General features: G+C 40.6%; 2 protein-coding genes across 2 annotated transcripts; one reads left to right on the top strand and one right to left on the bottom strand.

Moving 5' to 3' along the window:
- Nucleotides 1–1,710: 1,710 nt before the first annotated feature.
- LOC127359619 (acidic leucine-rich nuclear phosphoprotein 32 family member B) lies at nucleotides 1,711–9,323 on the top strand. The gene is made up of 7 exons (XM_051393591.1): nucleotides 1,711–1,895; nucleotides 3,622–3,771; nucleotides 4,295–4,417; nucleotides 5,647–5,833; nucleotides 5,916–6,013; nucleotides 7,121–7,184; nucleotides 7,484–9,323. Exons 1-7 carry the CDS (start codon nucleotides 1,842–1,844, stop codon nucleotides 7,567–7,569), a joined length of 762 nt encoding a protein of 253 aa, XP_051249551.1. The 5' UTR covers nucleotides 1,711–1,841; the 3' UTR covers nucleotides 7,570–9,323.
- An 899-nt stretch (nucleotides 9,324–10,222) lies between these two features.
- Nucleotides 10,223–17,866, bottom strand: LOC127359624 (coronin-2B-like). The gene is made up of 15 exons (XM_051393596.1): nucleotides 17,777–17,866; nucleotides 16,867–16,897; nucleotides 16,275–16,475; nucleotides 14,917–15,033; nucleotides 14,635–14,784; nucleotides 14,127–14,327; nucleotides 13,939–14,055; nucleotides 13,428–13,532; nucleotides 13,179–13,275; nucleotides 12,562–12,677; nucleotides 12,393–12,483; nucleotides 12,146–12,306; nucleotides 11,336–11,503; nucleotides 11,176–11,244; nucleotides 10,223–10,369 (listed from the first exon to the last, which is right to left on the bottom strand). Exons 3-15 carry the CDS (start codon nucleotides 16,473–16,475, stop codon nucleotides 10,304–10,306), a joined length of 1,659 nt encoding a protein of 552 aa, XP_051249556.1. The 5' UTR covers nucleotides 16,867–16,897; nucleotides 17,777–17,866; the 3' UTR covers nucleotides 10,223–10,303.

The raw sequence follows: 17,866 nt of genomic DNA, 5'->3' as shown, positions 1-17,866 counted from the left end.
AATGAGTTAATAAACATTGATCGAGTAGCTTTAGTTATTTCAAGTAGCACTGACTTTTGGAGAAACAATACATAGTAAAAAGTACTTAATCAGGAATATTTCTGTAACATACAAATTAAGTTAGTGTCACTTAAAATTATATATAATAAAAGCTGCTTAATCAAGAAACTTTTTTCAGATAGGGGTTACCCTAAGAGCATTTAAAGTACAACAAAGAGTATTTTATTATGAATTTAATGTTATTCTACTGTCTACTGGCACATTTAACAGCTGTAGTTGCTTTTTAAATTGAGATCTTACATTAAAAAACATGATCCATTTATAAAATATGATGATTTATTGTTACATATATATATATTTATGTTTAAAACAAGCAAACTGTTCGGACGTTGCTGTTAAAGGGATGTGACAGTTATTGAACAATGAGTCAAAATGGCCGCCGGTGTCGCTGTGGAGACATGTTTCCCTCCCTGCTGCTGTTTCCCTCCTTTTACCAACCAACTCTGACGCCTTCAAGTACTCCTCAAAAGCTCGTACTTTATAGCTCCCCTCTCCTTTTCGCGCGAAATCAAGTCTTGTTTTTGCCCAAAAAACAAAATGAACCGCACTTTAATTATTTATTTGACCTCGCTGTCTTTTGTTGTTTATATGTTAAATACCATAAAATTATTTACCTAGATTTATTGTGCACACATCAGCCTTCTCTCTTAATACACATATATATTTACTTCAAGTACAAAACTCATCAATCAACATCCCCAGTGAACAAATATGATAATTAAAGAGCCCAGCTTTAGTTTATGATAACTAAATAACGTCTCATTAATCCATTTAGTTTTTATCGGGTTGTCGATGTACGTTGTGAAGTTCGAAATCCCGATGTGTATTTTAGGGCATTTAAACGCAACAAACCGTTTTAACCCACTTTTCGCTTTCACGCGACACGAGAACGTTTCAGTGCGCGTGAAGTTAGACTGGAGGAGCGCGAAAACTACGAGTGCAGTCGTTTCCCTTCAAAATAAATGCACCGAACGAACTTCTTTTTATTAGGACAATAAAAGTATCTATAATCTTAAATATTCAATACGGCGTTAAACTGAAGCGTTTCTGTGGACAAAACAACACAAAATATATCATTAGTGCTGTTTACAAGAAGTTTAAATTATTTAAATTATTTTACAAAAAAAGAAAAAAACAAAAATCTAATACATAAAACACAAAAGTGTTAATCTAAGAGGGTAAAATATTAAAGAGTTTACATTTTATGAATGTAAAATTACATTTCTGGATAATATTCCCAGTTTATTGTATTTAATGTATATATATGAATTATATTTTTATTCTTTCTCTACTCTCTCCACTAAGATTCCTCTTGTGATTTTAATTTCCCCTCCAGAGGATCAATAAAGAAACATCTTATCTTATAAAGAAATGTTAAAAATGGTTAAAAATAATGGCAAATCCAGTTTTTATAAGTAAAATGAACTCTCCAAAGTATGAATTATTCTAATAGCAAAAACATACTATTATTATTATTATTATTAAACACAAAATAACAAACATACATATTTATAAAAAACAACATGAACCACAATAAAGGGGCTTTAAAAGAACAATAACATGTAAACATAGACAGTAAATTAAAAGCCCGAATAACAAAACACCCACTTCCGCTGCGCGCAACAGACTTTTACTCTGAAAGTCGTACCCGGAAGTCCACCATTTCCACTCCGGCGAGCTTCACACTGGTTCCGCGTGTTGACACTGAAGAAGAAGATCCGGGAGAAACAAGTTTTATTCGCGTCGCAGAGACACAAACTCGGGCCAAAAGAAAGAGGAAGATGGACATGAAGAAGAGGGTCTCGTTGGAGCTGCGGCACCGGTCGCCCACGGAGGTGAGGAACCCGGGTTTGTTGTGCTGTGGACCGGCCGGAGAAGGAGGGGAAGGAGGGGTGGCGAGCACATGGCTCCGGCTGTCTGTCTCTACGGTTCCGACGAGCCGGAATAAACTCTCTAATTCTCTTTAAATTCGCGGTTTTTAAGCCTTTAATTCGCCACCAGAGCTGCGCGGTTTCACCTCATAAACACCCTGTTTCGCGCAGCTGCTCACCGCGTTGTTTTGTAGTTTTATATTAATTTATTTCTGCGTGTTTTAGGCTCTTTATTAATGTCGCCGGCTGTTAATTTGTTTTAAACGTTGTGTGTGAAATTAAACGAGCACATCCGTGTGTGTGCACCCGGGGCCCGGCTAATGCCTGGCACCTGAAGTTATTACACGGGGTTTATAACTGCGTTGCAGACGATTTAAAACACTTTAAGCATTTTATTTTTGTTCCTGTCGACGGACTGAACTCCCAGCTGTAGTTTGGTGCTCGTTTAGAAACCCTGATAACAACCAAATAACAACTACAGGATGAAAATGACTCGTCATTGCGTTTATCGTTAAACACTCGCAGGAAATGCGTCATTGTTTTTCCGTTAAAACGACGTAAAATTCGGGTCGAACGTCAACTTGTCGTTTTAAACTTATAGATAAAAACCAACCGCCTCTTTTAATTATTAGTTTGCACATTTTAAAAACGATAAAAACGCGCTGTTGGTATGAATTGCGGCTCCAGAGATTAGCCGGAGCCCGCGTCCATAACGTGCTGAGGGCGCGTAGCCAACGGCGTGCTAACGCTAGCGTGCTGAAGCTAAAAGTGGCTACTTGTGCTACATTAGTCGGCTCCATTGCGCCTTAAAACACCTTTAAACACCTTTAAACACCTTTAATTGGCGGTGTTTAACACACGACTCACTCCTGGGGCAGTTAGGTGGAGTAATAGGTATTAATAAGTAAAGAGAGCAGCTAGCAGGGGAGCTAACTGGAGGAGTTTATAAACAGAGCCTCGATCGGGACGCGTTCCAATATGAAACTGAACCGGAGCGCGTCCCATTACAGACCACAGGCTGGCTGGAGGTTATTAATGAGAAACTTTATCAGAATAATGAGAAACTTTACACATTTTAAATTTAAGCTGAAACGTCTTTAATGTGTTGGCTCCAGCTCCCCGGGTGTGGATATGTGCTGGTTTTGTGGATTAATATTATTTTATGGATTAAAACGTTTCTTTGATCAATAGTTGGAGTGGATACGATTTTACCATCATTGATTCTGCGTCTTGGTTGATTCCCTTTATTGAGTCCGGCTCAGTTTTCAGTGTGTCGGGGGAGAAAAAGTGGCTTTTTAAGGGTAAACGCAACTTTTCTTTGTAATTTAAAAGTAGTTTTATTGTAGTTTTGAGTTTAAATCGATAATGAAAATAATCGCTAACTGCAGCCCGACTTTATCTCCAGGTTGAAAGAGATCCTTTCTGCTTTTATGATGTGATACAAGAAGTCAGACGTGTGAAATGTTTGGGGAGTTTAGTAAAAGTTTGAGTAGTGGAAAATACCTTGATTTCTCACTCGGAGCCTGAAATGACTCTGAGTCAGTCACATTGGCACCGCTATCGTAAAATCAGGAAACGAAAGTCATTCTGAAACTCTGTAGTAGCGCTGCGTGTGCCATCAAAGAGATCACAGCTTGATGTATAAACGAGTCTTAAATCAGAACAATGAAACCCCGTCCCCCTCCTCCAGGTCCAGGAGCTGGTTCTGGATAACTGTCGCTCCGGCGAAGGGAAGATCGAAGGAATCACAGCAGAGTTCTCGAATCTGGAGCTGCTCAGCCTCATCAACGTCGGCCTGACGAGCGTAGCAGACATCCCCAAACTGGACAAACTCAAAAAGGTGAGACGACCCAAACTGTTAGAGAAAGACTGGACGAGAGTGAAGAATATAAATGTTATTAACCTTTTATTGTTCATGTATTAGTGTGTACGCAGTATCAAGAGTCAATCAAAGTTGAATTTGTTGCGTTAAAGTTGCTCAAGCTGCTAAACTAAAACATAAGATCTAAAAATGATAAAATATGTGCATTAAATTACAATATATTTATTAAATATTTATCAGTTTATTATATTTCTTTGAGATTTGGACGTTTGTTCAGATAAAACAAGCAACTTTAAGAGTTTTATATTCAACACAAATTTACTATTTTCTCACATTTTGTAGCCAAATCGATTAATTTAGAAAATAATAATTAGTTTCAGCTGTAGTGAAATGTGTGTGTGATCAATAATTGTCTCTATCTGATCAAAGTACTTGATCCTTGAATTAGAAATATATTAAAACACAGAGCAGCCACTGATGTTTGTTCTCCTAAAATGTCCAAATGAAATAAAATAAACCATTGTTTTCCTCCCGCCTGCAGTTGGAGTTGAGTGACAACAGGATATCAGGCGGTCTGGAGGTCCTGGCGGAGCGGCTGGTGAACCTAACGCACCTCAACCTCAGTGGGAACAAGTTCAAAGACATCAGCACCCTGGAGCCGCTGGTGGGTGTCTCGTAACCTACAGACCTCGTTAAAAAGCCTTTCATCATCTCCGGAGATTCAATCTGTCCGTTAGGTGTTTGTGATGATGGAGAGAGATTTGGGTTCCTGAGTAGAAACATGTTTACACCTGATATTAACATCCATGTCCGTGTACATCCACCGGAGGTTACGCGGTCACAATTATTTACAGCCGCTTCTCGTTCCGTGCCGATGTTTCCCACACACAGAGTTCCCACACGCCCTGGAAAACCTGGATATTTAGGGATGAGTTTTCCAGTCGCGGTAACACCTGGAAATTGATGACAATGAGCAAATGTTCTTGGCAATAATTCACGATGTCCTGGAAGATTTTAATGATGTTTTCCTGAGCGGTGTCACCATGTCGGTGTTTAATGGACAATCTGTGTTCGCTCGCTTTCAGTTGACTACAGTTTCCTTTAAACACAGGAGTGAGGGGCTGAAACATAACATTAAAACTCTCTTACTAACTACTTACTACCGGTGGGTTGCATATAAATCTGGCTCCCGTATGGCTGATGGGTTTTTTATGAGCTGCTGGCCACGGTGCAGACGCTCTGCTCGTCTGTCTCACTTGGACGGTGAGCTAATGTTCGCAGGTGAATTGCAGATTTGTTGTGGTTGTAGAGTCCAACAGCTGGTTTGGAAGAAGTTCCTCAGAGGCTTCAGGGTCCGGCTGTCCGCTGGGGACGGCTCTGCTTGTTGCTGTCCTCTGTTTTTATAGTAAACAACATAACATATGTAGCTCAGTTTACTGACAATAGAACATGCTTATAGGTGAAGATGATAGTGGAGCGCTCTCTGCTGGACCACAAGGGAACTTCAAGCAGTCTGTGTCTATACATACATTGAATTCAAACAGGTTATTACAAAATGAATCATTATAATAATCTCTTTAGAAAGAGTAGGAACCCTGAGAGTCACACATCTGTATTCACTGTCTGTTACTGGCAGCTGTAAACATCACCTGAGTGTTTCATTAAGACCAAATGCAACAGAAACAGACTGAATACACACGAAGAGCTGAAAACATCGGGTCTCACATTTATACAACAGAAACATCATATTTCCATCATGTTCTCTGCAGTTTCCTGTTATTTGAGCCGTTTTAATGAAGCCATCTTGTAGTTTAATGGCACCAACGGGAGAATCAGCTCCATCAACCAGTGAACTGTAACTACAACAGGAGTTCTGTCTTTTGCCCCCACCAGAAAAAGTTGCCCCAGCTGAAGAGTCTCGACCTGTTCAACTGCGAGGTGACCAACCTGGCCGACTACAGGGAGTCCATCTTCAAGCTCCTCCCCCAGCTCACCTACCTGGACGGCTACGACATCGACGACTGCGAGGCGTCCGACTCCGACGGAGAGGGAGACGGCGTCGAGGACGAGGACGAAGAAGGTGAGCGTCCTAAAGAGAAAAGCGAGAGCGCTGCTCCTCCCTGAACCTGCTGCATGTTGTCTTACTGTATCTGCTCCTCCAGAGGGCGAGTCAGAGGACTTCGAGGAGGAGGAAGAGGAGGACGAGGAGGACGTAGTGGCTGAAGAGGACGACGACGATGACGACAGCGCTGACGATGAGGTGAGTCTGGAGCTAGAGGGTTGCAGCTGCTTCCTGTTCCACACATATGGAACGTAAATACAAATATTTACATTTTTAGTGTAAGAATAAATAGTCAAAGAGTCGGTGTGAGTATTTAAAATGAGTTCATTCCAGGGGAGCTAGCTCAGAGTTTCTTTGTCCTTCCTCAGTAATGTGGATTTCACAGTCTGAGCCCTGCGATAAGAGTTGTATTTAAGTTGCCCCTCAGCCCGGGGCTATACTTATATATTATATATTTATATTTACACTGCTCTTCTACTGGTGCTGCGTTTAACATCTGGTGGAAGATGTGACTGATGTTTACGTTAGTCCCGTTTCACACTGGCACAGTTTGAGCTCCGTATTGAGTTGATTTTAAGGGGCTAACAGGTGGTGAAGCCCACTTTGGAACAGAGTTGACAGATACTGCGATATGATTCACAATTATTGATAATGATCTTTTTTGCATCACTTATTTAGTTTTTACTGAAAAAAACCCATTAAAATCATAATGATGTGACTTTAGCAAAGAAAAATGTCTTTAAATCTGGAGAACAAGATTTGTAGCCTAAAAGCTTCTCTGCTGTGTTTTATTATAAAGCTGTTTGTCACATTTTACCTTCGTCCAAACACTGCAGCTTCTTGTGATTTGGATGTTGCACTGGGCCTCGTATTGTGATTCATTGTGGACTCCAGAAGAGCCAGCTGGGAAATTAAATCACGTTTTACTTTTCAGCGACTGTAAAAACAAGACAAATTCATTTATATATATTATATTTCATTCCCCAACCTGAAGAGCTTTACAAGGCAACAAACAATCAATACAAACAATTAAAAAAGGAGAAAAAGAAACATTAATTTTGTTGTTATTGTTGTCTTGTGTTACAAATCCAGCGCACGCTGTGGTACGTTTCATTCAGCTTTGAGTCAACAAACAAAGTGAAACCAGTTCAGCTGTTTAGAAACGACGTCTGACGACGATTCCAAAGTCAATCAGTAATCAATATAGATCAGAATAAGTGACCCCACCCTTCAGTCTGTGTGCAGTAGCAGTTACTGTAACGTTAAGATGTTAAACACCTCAACAACCAACTTCTCTCTGTGCAGGACGGAGAGGTGAATGGAGACGTGGACAGTGAGGATGACGACGAGGAAGATGATGATGATGATGGTGAGTAACACACTGGCTCATTGACTTCCACACAATCCTCCGTTAGCTGCGTGCAAATTACACATTTTAATTTCATTACATGAACTCGTCGACTCTTTGCAACAAAAACAATGTTTTTTAAAATGTTTCTTCACCTCAAACTAAAATATTTCCCAATTTAATAAACTAAAGAAACAATAAAAATAAGAATATAAAACATTTTCTGAGTCATTTCTGCAGTTATTTGTTTATAATCACATTGTACGTTATTTTAAATGATAAAACAATCTGTTTGTTTTAACGTCTCGTCTCCTCTGCAGACGAGGACTCGTCTCCGGCCAAAGGAGAGAAGAGGAAGAGGGACCCTGAGGACGAGGATGATGAAGATGATGAAGATGATGATTAAAGAACCACAAAGACTCCCCGCGACCCCCTTTGACCTCCCCCGCCCTCCCCCCTACATGACCTCGTTCCATCCCCTCCCCCCACCAACACTCGCCCTCCTCCTCCGCCGCCTGACTCCTCCCCCCACCAACACTCGGTCGACTCCTGGGCTGCGTCCCATTTCTGAGAACAGGTCTCCTCCCGCCGCGTCCTCGTCAGCTCCTCTCCGTTAATTTATACAATTCTCTCGTTTGTTGATCCCAAATATTCCTCGACAACTTCCCGTCGGTGTCATTTTTCACTCTCTGGCGTTTGTAGCGGCACATTTTAGTGAACTCAGGAAAAACTCGAGAGCTTCGAATCCACAAAACCGATTAGAACTCCAACTCACGATCATTTTCAGTATCGATTTAAGCTGCACGTTATTGTCTCCATTTGTCGTTTTCGTCTATAAAATGCCAGAAAATTATGATTTCTCAGCGGAAAGTGACACGTTAAAATGTCTAAAGATGATCCGTTAACCATCGTACATGACAAACAGCAGAAGTCTTCACGTTTTAGAAGCTGGAACCGGAGAATATTTGGCATTTTTGTGTGGAATTATATGAATGAAATATGAATTTCCCATAAATATTCTGTTAATTGATCGTTTGAGCCCGACGTAAAGTTCCTCTGTGGCATCAACGGGAACTTTTGATTTATTTCAGAGAAAGATGGACCAAAGTTTGATTTCACAAAAGCCGATGTAACCGAGTTGGTTGTTGATTTTGGTGTCAAATCTGACGTTGTAGGAAAGAGGACTTTGGTGTTAAACACATTTGCAAACAAGAACCTCAGATGAGCAAAAAACTTGATCACATCAACAGAAGTTTTGTGTCTCGGGGCATCGAATCATCAGCTGGCATCACAAGAACAGGGTATTCTGGGAGTTTTTTCGTGACCGCTTGAGCTCCAGATTCCCGCTCCGTTAACCAGAAGTAAACGCCAGTCATAAGCTCAATAACGAAGCATCACGGAGGCGAGGTTTTGTCCAGTTTGTACGGAAGGCCGAAGAACATCAGCTTCAGTTTTTCGTTCCGTTTTTGAGATCAATCACAAGAAAATCGCCTCTTTTTTTTTTTTTTTGTTGTAATATTTGTCAAATTCACGTTTTTGAGTAATAGCGTTGAACGCGTTAAAACAAAGCTTTTTTTTTGGCGTCGTGTCTGTGCGAAGGAGGCTGAACGCGGGCTCGCGGGAGGTGACGTCACTGTTGGAGCACGAAATCAAACCCAAACCTCACAACTCCTCCTTTTCCCATCATTCCTTTGTTCCCCAACGCCCCCCCCCAACTCTCCGTGACATCACCACTCTGGGACTGAACCAGCAGCTGTGATGGCATCACCGCGCTCCCCGACAGGCTCCCCCTCCCCCGCCCACCCCCCCACCCCCCTCCCCGAGGCCGAGCGCGCTCAGGGCAAACTGTGTTTTCTCTTTTTTGCCAACAGAGCTTTTTAAAAGAAATATTTTTTCAGAGAAATTGTTTTTGTTTAATTTTGTATGGTTGTCTGGGGACACTCTCTCTCTCCCTCCCCCATTTCTTCAAGCTCTCTCTCTCTCTCTCTCTGCCTCTTTCTCTTCCTGCTCAGTAGAGAGATCCAGTTGATCCTTCACACTTACACTGACTAGTTGAGGTTGTGTTTTCTTTTATTTTTTTTACTTTCTGTAAGTTAAAGGAAAAACAAACAAAAAAACACACACAAAAAAGGACTTTGTAAATAAAATCTTAACATTTTGCTCCTGGCGTCTCCTCTCTGGCCTTTTGTCTCCCATAATGTGTTCCTTCAGTTATTCCCGGCAGCTACAATCCTATGGAAGCTCATTTATGCCAATGTGATGAGGGGGGAAATAAAGGATCCTGTAAATCATAAAAATGATAAAAGTATCTCAAAATAAGGGCAAATATTAAGTTACTACGTCATTCTGATTAAGTTTCTCATGACTTTCAACACATTGGCAGAAACAGGTTTCCATAACACGTTGAACTCATTATTTGAAAGTTTGACCTGATAATGGCTCTAGATGAAAACTTGGGAATTATTTTGAGTAGCGCTCAACCAAAACTTTAATCAATAAATTAGTTTAGATTCTTGTTAACAGTGTAAATGCAGTAGAGAAATGCCAAAGATGCATTCAAGGTCATTGAGAAACTGTTGTCATTGTATACTTTGTCCACCAGAGAGAACTGACAGCTTCTTTTTTCCTTTTGTTTATGGTAAAATATCCTCAGCAGCATTGGAGACAAAGTCCGTTTACTCACATTTTATCACAATAATGATTTATTAACTCAAAATAATGAGAAGTTTTCTCAATTCTCTGTATTTCAGTACAATTTGAGGTAGTAAATATTGTACGATTAACTAATTTAATGCTGCTTTTGGATATATATATATTGTATATATTGGATGCTAATAATAAATAGGAGTACTTTCACCTCTGCTGCTCAGTTTATATCTGAGTCACAATTCTTTAATGGATCTAAATCATACTAATCAAATCTGCTGGTGAATATTATATATTGGAGTAACGAAGCTGTTGGACCATAAATGCATCACCGCCACTTTTTGTCTGTTATTGACGTACAAACGACACAAAGAGCTGAACTGAAGTGGGAACAGAAAACCACCACAACCACGTGAAGATGTCTTTGCTTTATTGGTCGGAGTAGTTTGATTGGTCCGGTGTTAAAACAGCAGCGTGAGATCTGATTGGTTGGATCAGAAGGTCGCCCTCATGTTGTTTCTGGTGTTTTTGATCTCCAGCTCGAGCTCCGTGATCCTCGCCTGCACAAACAGAAACAATCGCAGTCACTATATAAACACACTCACTCACTAATTACACTCAAAAACAACATTATTGTTTGATTACAGTAGTTTTGGGGCATCATATTATTATCCTGATAATGATATCACAAAGCAGTAACTGTCATTTTGTGCAGATATTTAACCAAATGCCAATAATTTGACATCATGAAAGAACGGTGATCCTCTCATTTAGTTAAAATGTTCAGTTAAGTCAGTGTTTCCCAACCTGAGGGTCGGGACTCCCACTAGGGGTCGCCAAAGCTTCATGAGTGGTCCTTCTTGAGTCTAAGGCGTGTAAGAAAGCTTATAAATACACACAGTAGGCCTGTATGTCACCATTTGGTTCACCTCTGGGAAGAAAAGTAAATGTAAAGTGTCTAATTGATCAATAGCCAAACGTCAGGGAGAAGAAAACTGAAGTTGTCATAAAAGTAATTAAGTCTATGATTGTTAAAAATGATTAAAAAATACATATTACAGAGAGAATTGTTTAAAAACTTCCCTTAACAGGAAATAATGTGCTCATAACTCATCAAAATCACTTATTTTACACAAACCTCCTGCAGTGTAAAAGTGTCTCTAATATAACATGAAATATCCATAAAATATTTCACTTAACTAAATTTACTACGAGTGAAAAAGGACAAAGGTTGGGAGCCGCTGAGTTAACTTATCACTGCGGTAAAACATTTTCATCTTTTTAAGTGTATTGGCTTTGGTTTCAGAGGATGATATATCGATGTTGGCTGACCGCCCTGTGTGTGTGGTTGTGTTTGAATACTCACGTCTTTGTGATTAAGTTGTTCTCTCAGGCCTCTGATCTCTTCTTGCTGTCTGTAAAATGCTTGCAGGAGCTGAAATATAAAAACAGAGTTTATTGGCAGGAAGAGGAGAAACTAAAAGCTTTCTTTCTGCACACACACAGGATTCTCGTCGTGAACTGACCTCGCTCTCGGTCGTAGGTGGCGGTCTCTCTGCAGGTTCGCAGCAGTGTGGGGTGCAGCAGTACGTCCACAGGGGGATCTGGGTCTCATCTGGCTGCCACCCCGACAGATCGCTCACCTCTCTGGGGTATTTGGCGTCCTGGTAGGCCAGCTGCTCCTCAAGGAAAGCCTCAAGAGAGAGAGAGATGATCAGTCAGTGTGAGCCATGTTGGGTTTACTGTAAGAGCTTTCTATGTAATGTAATTCTATGTAACGGCCAGCAGGGGGCAATAAAACACAGATACCCTCCAGTCTTATGCAGAAATGAGCCGACTTCTCAGTTGATTTATGAGCTCAGTAAACAGTTTCCTGATGAGTTTATGGTCTCAGTCTCTAGTTTCAGTCTTCTTCCATACAGCATGATGTTCATTTAGTAACTGATGGTCCCATTTAGAGTAAAACAGACCATAAAGCAGGGTATGCTTTAGGGCGGGGCTACCTTGTGATTGACAGCTCATTCTCAGTGAGTCCGTCCAGCTCAACGCACCAAACTCAGATCAAAGTGTCAAACTAGGCAGTGCTTATCAGATATGGATCACTACTCTTACTGTGTTGACTATTACTCCCCTTAAATCGTTTCAAACAGTTTATCTGTAATACAGGATTGTGTGTGACCAGGCTAAAAATTAAGACCCTGAAGGCATCAAATATGTTGTCTTTCGGTTGGACGTACAGACTTGTGGTCGAGGTGGTGAATCAGCCAAAACTGTCCATTGTTTTATGTTTCAGTGGTCAGTTCAGATGTAGTTCAAGCTAAATATTCAGCGTTCACCTCTTCCATAAAGTCCAGGTCTGTCCCGGTCACTGCACCAGCAGCCGGACCCCTCTGGAACCTCAGGGAGCTCAGCTGCCTCACTAGCCCCTTCTCAGCAGGGGTTTCTGGGTAAGGGTTGGCTACTTGAGTCCCAGGCTTCAGGGACATCAGCACTGGGCCTGATGTAAGAGGTGGTTACGGTGAATCACTAAGAGAAACTAGAGCCATGTATCTGTCAGCCATTTTGGTTCACATACTAACTGACCTCTGTTGATCCCCGACAGCCACTCTTGAGCCGTCATGGCCGCCTGGTTTCCAGCTGTCACTGGGAACAGATCCTCTTGGAAGATACCTGACTTGGAGGACAGAAGAAAAGACCTTTGCTTTCTTCCTGTCTTGATCATAACAAGAAGGGGTAGATCTATCTTCCTAACCTCTTTTCGTGGTACGATCATTGACAGCGGTTCCACCAGGTCTTTGATGGCGATCAGACGGTAAAATCTGAAAATCTCACAGGCGCTCACGTCCAGGCCGCGCTTTGGCATCACCCCTGAAGTGAGGTCAGAGGTCAGAGGACATTTGGAGCTGGTCTAGGAGCATTGAGAAACAGACTTTGTGACCTAAAACTGTGGAAGTCTTTGACAGCTAGCTAAATTTGATCTTAAATAAAAAAAAACTATTAGAGCAGTTAAACAAAAGTGGTCCTTTCTAAAATAACTGTACAGCCAGCTATAGTTAGTCTTTTCCTAATATTAATACAGCTATATCTACAACTTATAACTGTTTCTAAAATAATTGTACAGCTGCTTAAATTGGTGTTTTTCCCTAAATAAATTTGGTTCTGGTAGTTGTCAGATTGCCTGTTTCCAAACTTAAATTCCAAAAACTAGCTAAGTTGGTGTGTTTCTAAAAGTAAGTTATTTGTCCAGATCTGGTTTATTAATGACATTGTGGATTCACTGATTATCATAGAATATTTGTTTTAAAATGGATCAAAATCACACTAAATTGTATCTTTGTTAGTCAACAGTCTTGGTTTTCAGGATCTCACCGAGTCCTTTTTGTGGCAGCAGGGACCTGTACTCCGTTAGGAAGCTGATGTAAGGTTTCTCAGCGCTCAGCTCATAGTACCGGATGTTCCCGTCACCCTAAAGTACACCACATTCCTTAATGTTGGGTCTCTGTAATGTTTATCGAGGTATTTAACACTAATTTTGTGACCTCAAACAAGAGATATGTGTTAAATCCAAAGTGCAATGTTTTTTGGGGGTAAATGTGATATATATGTGTGTTGCTCGACCTTTCCAGCCAAGTAGAGCATGTGTGTGTCCGGGTCGTAGAACGGAAAGAGAACTCCTGCAGACCCGTCCAAGTCTTCTTCATACAGAGGCTCAGACAAGTCGTCCTGCAAACAGACGAAGTGAGGAAGAGACACTAAACAATACAAACTTTAGATTGCGCTGATCAAATCTGAAGTCAATTCGATCAATTCACCAGGAGGAGTTCACTAAAATATGTGTGCAAATCACCAAAAATGACCACAACATTCAAAATGGCCCAAGAGGGTTTCTTGTTTGTCTGCTCATGACACATAAGTGTACCGAGTTTCATACATATTGGTGGAACAGGCCTTGGGGGCTGAGTTTAGGGACCGTGGTCAAGCCATTTTGCAACAACCCATAAAATACTTCAAATTTATTCCACAATAGATGCAAATGTGCTGCAAATAGCTGTATTTCAGGACACCTTCCAACCAATCTATTCTCTCTATTCAAGTGAACAGATCATTGACGATTAAGTGTGAGTCTTACAGGGTCCCAGAGGACGATCTGTCTGTGGTTCCAGGGTGAGCTGCCAGTGGACAGAAGCATCTTCAACCCTCCGATGTATAAAACCTTACTGGCCCTGTGGGACTTACTGCTGGACACCTGCAGGAACATCAGAGACATTATCACAACGTTTCTACACAAGTCTGACAACAAAATATACAAAAACACACCTGTAGAATCTTTCCAGTCCTCGGGTCCAGGACTCGAACCCGTCTGTCTTTCGATGTGACTGCTAGCCTGCTGCCGTCACTGTTGAAGCTGACAGAAAGCAGCAGAGTGTCGGATGGGTAGCGGTTGTAGACGGGCATCAGAACCACCCGGACCGGGTATCTGAGCACTGCACCCATCTGGGACACATCCCAGAGGAGGACCTGGGGCAAAAAAAGACACTGGGTGCATTTAACAAATCAGAAATATTATGTTATTGATTCTACATTTATAAATCTTTTCAATTAACTTTGTTTCTTGTTTTTATTTAATAACATTTGAAAACTGGTCCAGTTTTTTTTTTTTCTCAATTCCAATACTTTTTTCCAATGATTACGGTTTATTAACTTATATAACCTTTACTATTGCAGAGTTCAAAGGGTTAACTACATGTTAAAATATAAGTATGACAATAAAAAACATATGATAACAACAAAATAACCACTGCCACTGACCAATGAGCTGCCTGACCTTGTAGTCGTAGGCGGAGCTAAGCAGCAGGTTCTCAGCTGTCGGATGCCACTCAATAAGCCCCACCCTCCTGGAGTGACCAATCAGAGTCTTCCTGGCCTTGGTGAGGTTCTGTTGGACACCGCAGACCGGGATGTCCCAGATCTTCACCTGCATACACACACACACACACATTGGGTTGTGTGTACTATTACTTGTACCTACTTGCACCTACAGACACTAAAAGAAATCCTCAAACTAGATCAGATTATCAGTCTGAACGTGAACGGGGACAGTGCTTACAGTGCAGTCCTCTGAGCACGATGCGATGCAGTGATCGTCAAACGGATTCCACTTGACGTCCAGGACCCTGCCACTGTGACCGCACACCCTCGGGTGCTGAGGGTCCACCCTGCCCGTCTGAGAGAGATTAAAGTAGTACAGTCGAGTAGTTCCTACAAATAAAGTGGAAAAAGGGTCTCTCTGGTTCCTCGCTGCCTTTCTTTTCCTGTCCATCGTTCCCACAGTAGCTGAGGTGGTAAAGGAGGTGCCAGCTCCTTTTAGAGTACAGAGACCCTGTATTTACAGCACTGACCTATGCCCTGTATCTACAGCACTGACCGATTTAACAATAAAAACTGTTGTTATTATTATTTGAATGCAAATAAAGTGGAAACAGAAGCTTCCTGAATCAAATTGTTAAATGGTTTAATACAGTTGTTCCCAACCTTTTTCCTTAAGGGACCATTTTTCTAACAGAGCTTTATAGGGGGTCGCAAAATAATAATAATGGTTTTCATTAAGCCAGATTTTAGCACCCATGAACTTGTAAATTTGCTAAAGCTGTCAGATAATTGAGTAAAAAGAACACATGTCACTGTAACAACAATAATTTCAACCACTGGAAGGCAGAAAACAATTTTTTTTTGCTTTGTTTACAACATATTATCACCATATTTATGATTTACTACATTTGTACTGTGTTTATCACAAAGTATCAACTTTCCTTCTTTTTGTCTCATTTACAGCTTTAAAGGCCGAGTGGATTTAGTGGCATCTTGCGGTGCAGTAGCTGATTGCCATGCCCTTCCCTCAACCTCTCGCTTCAAGCGTGTAGGGCAGTGTTTCCCAACCCAGGGACTGGGACCCCCACTAGAGGTGTCCAAAGCTTCACAGGGGGTTGCGAGGCCTTCTTGATTTTAAGGGCTGTCGGCCTATATCTCATCGTCCTTTAATCATCAACAATAAATAAGTATGCAGTTATAACAATCAAAGATCTAATAGAACAAGCTTTAGGGAGATATAAAACAAAAATAAAAAACTCATCTCTGATCAATATTCACAGGAAATAATCTGCTCAAAATGTCAAACTTCCTGCAGTTATAATGTTTAATATTTGTGTTAATTGAACAGTTTATCAGTTGTTCTGTACTGTTATTGTTTTGCATTGAATATAATAATGAAATATAGATATAAAATATCCAAAATATAGTCAATTTACTCAATAATATAAAAGGGGTCCCTTAAGGAAAAAGATTGGGTACTACCGCAGTGGCCTCGAACACTGAATATTGAACATTAGTGAATATAATATAATATCCCTAAATGTTACACACTGGACCTTTAACAACAGGAGGACATAATGACGAAGGACTACACACATGATGGATGGGCAGGACTAAAAAGGACCCGCCCCCGGCGCACTCGGTCACCACGGCGATGAAGCATGGATTGGCTGAGCAGTAGTGGTTGTCGTGGACGCTGCGTGTGATTGGCACCCCGTCATAGCTGTGCTCCTTGGTGGACGGCTTCCCGAAAACGTGGCGAAACTTTGAGCAGCGGAAAGATGAACGCCACGACATCTGAAAAGGACAGGAAGTAGGAGAGGAAAGATATAAAAAAAAAACTTTATTAGCATCAATCAATAAAATATTAACACAGGAACACATTCAATGAGAGGGATGGAAAAAGTGTGTCAGACCTTCGTAATCTCATAATAGTGTTGTGGAACTAGCTGCATTATCTGGTCTAATCAATAATGCAATCAGTCATTATTGGCTTTCATAATCTTATCAATAATAGATACATTTCTTCAATAACTTCTTAATCATTCATTCACACACACACACACACACACACACACACACACACACACACACACACACACACACACACACAGATAAATCCATTGTCCTGAACAGTTTGCTTCTGTTATTAAAGATTCATAAGTTACAAACACAAATTCCTCCTGACCTTTGACCTTTACTGTGCCTAGATCAGGTTACTGTGGAGAGAGAAGAAGAAGGAGGAAAAATTGGAGTAGAGGAAGAAATAGTGAACCCTACAAAAACAGGAAATCTGTAAAAAGAGTTTACATGTTTGTTTTCTGTGTACAGATTTTTGTAAATTTGGACCGAATCAGGCTAGCAGTTTCCCCTCGTTTCCAGTCATTATGCTAAGCTAAGCTAACATGCTGCTGGCTGTAGCTTCATATTCAACTGAGCATTGTATCAATCTCCTCATCTAATTAACTAGAAAACTAATTAATATATGCACCAAATTGTGTCATTTTGTGATGAAATTAAAGGGAAGTCTGAGCTGTACTTTTAGTGACTTGTATCAAAGTTTTATGACGACAAAGATGTACCTCAGACCATCAAATAAAACATCCCACTGATCTTAAACTCATCATTTCACTTGATATAATCCAGAGGTTCCCAACCTAGGGGTCGCCAAAGCTTTATGGGGGTTCGTGAGGCTGAACGTCAGAGACAAGAAAACACTCAATTTGTGAAAAAAGACGCCTATTAAGTCTGTATGATTGTTAGAAAATACATAATATAGGAAATAATCTTCTCAAAATTCATCCAAATCACTAGTTTTATCCAAACTGTTCACTATTTGGGTTCATTGTACAGTTTTGAATATAATATGAGGGGTTGCGAGTTTATTACACGATAGAAAAGAGGTCCCAAAAGGTTGGGAACTGCAGGTGTAAACCATCATATTCAATCTGCATTCATTGCTGCTCTGTAAACCAGTTTGTCCAAATCAATTCTTCCTTCACTTCATTAAAATAAGATAAATAAAGTACGTAATTCACATTTCTCTAAGGAATTCCTCTAAAACTTTACATAATATGAATGAAAGGATTTTGTCTTACCTCAGATAAAGTCATGTAGAATCACTGAGTTCTCTTCCTCCTGCTGTTACTGTTAATAATACTGTTACTGTTGCCAAAGTACTACAAACC

The sequence above is a fragment of the Dicentrarchus labrax genome, unplaced genomic scaffold (genome assembly GCF_905237075.1).
Source record: "Dicentrarchus labrax unplaced genomic scaffold, dlabrax2021, whole genome shotgun sequence".
In the NCBI taxonomy this organism is placed as follows: Eukaryota; Metazoa; Chordata; class Actinopteri; family Moronidae; genus Dicentrarchus; species Dicentrarchus labrax.
This window is presented reverse-complemented; position numbering and strand designations above follow the sequence as displayed.

What these genes read in the sequence shown, in the direction of transcription:
- LOC127359624 (XM_051393596.1), bottom strand. Translation starts at nt 16,475, where the DNA reads ATGTCGTGGCGTTCATCTTTCCGCTGCTCAAAGTTTCGCCACGTTTTC. An exon ending in TGATCGTACCACGAAAAGAG is followed by an intron (nt 12,484 to 12,561) that starts GTTAGGAAGATA and finishes CTGTCCTCCAAG; the next exon opens with TCAGGTATCTTCCAAGAGGA. An exon ending in CACCTACGACCGAGAGCGAG is followed by an intron (nt 11,245 to 11,335) that starts GTCAGTTCACGA and finishes TTTATATTTCAG; the next exon opens with CTCCTGCAAGCATTTTACAG.
- LOC127359619 (XM_051393591.1), top strand. Translation starts at nt 1,842, where the DNA reads ATGGACATGAAGAAGAGGGTCTCGTTGGAGCTGCGGCACCGGTCGCCC. An exon ending in GGCACCGGTCGCCCACGGAG is followed by an intron (nt 1,896 to 3,621) that starts GTGAGGAACCCG and finishes CCCCTCCTCCAG; the next exon opens with GTCCAGGAGCTGGTTCTGGA. An exon ending in TCAGCACCCTGGAGCCGCTG is followed by an intron (nt 4,418 to 5,646) that starts GTGGGTGTCTCG and finishes TGCCCCCACCAG; the next exon opens with AAAAAGTTGCCCCAGCTGAA.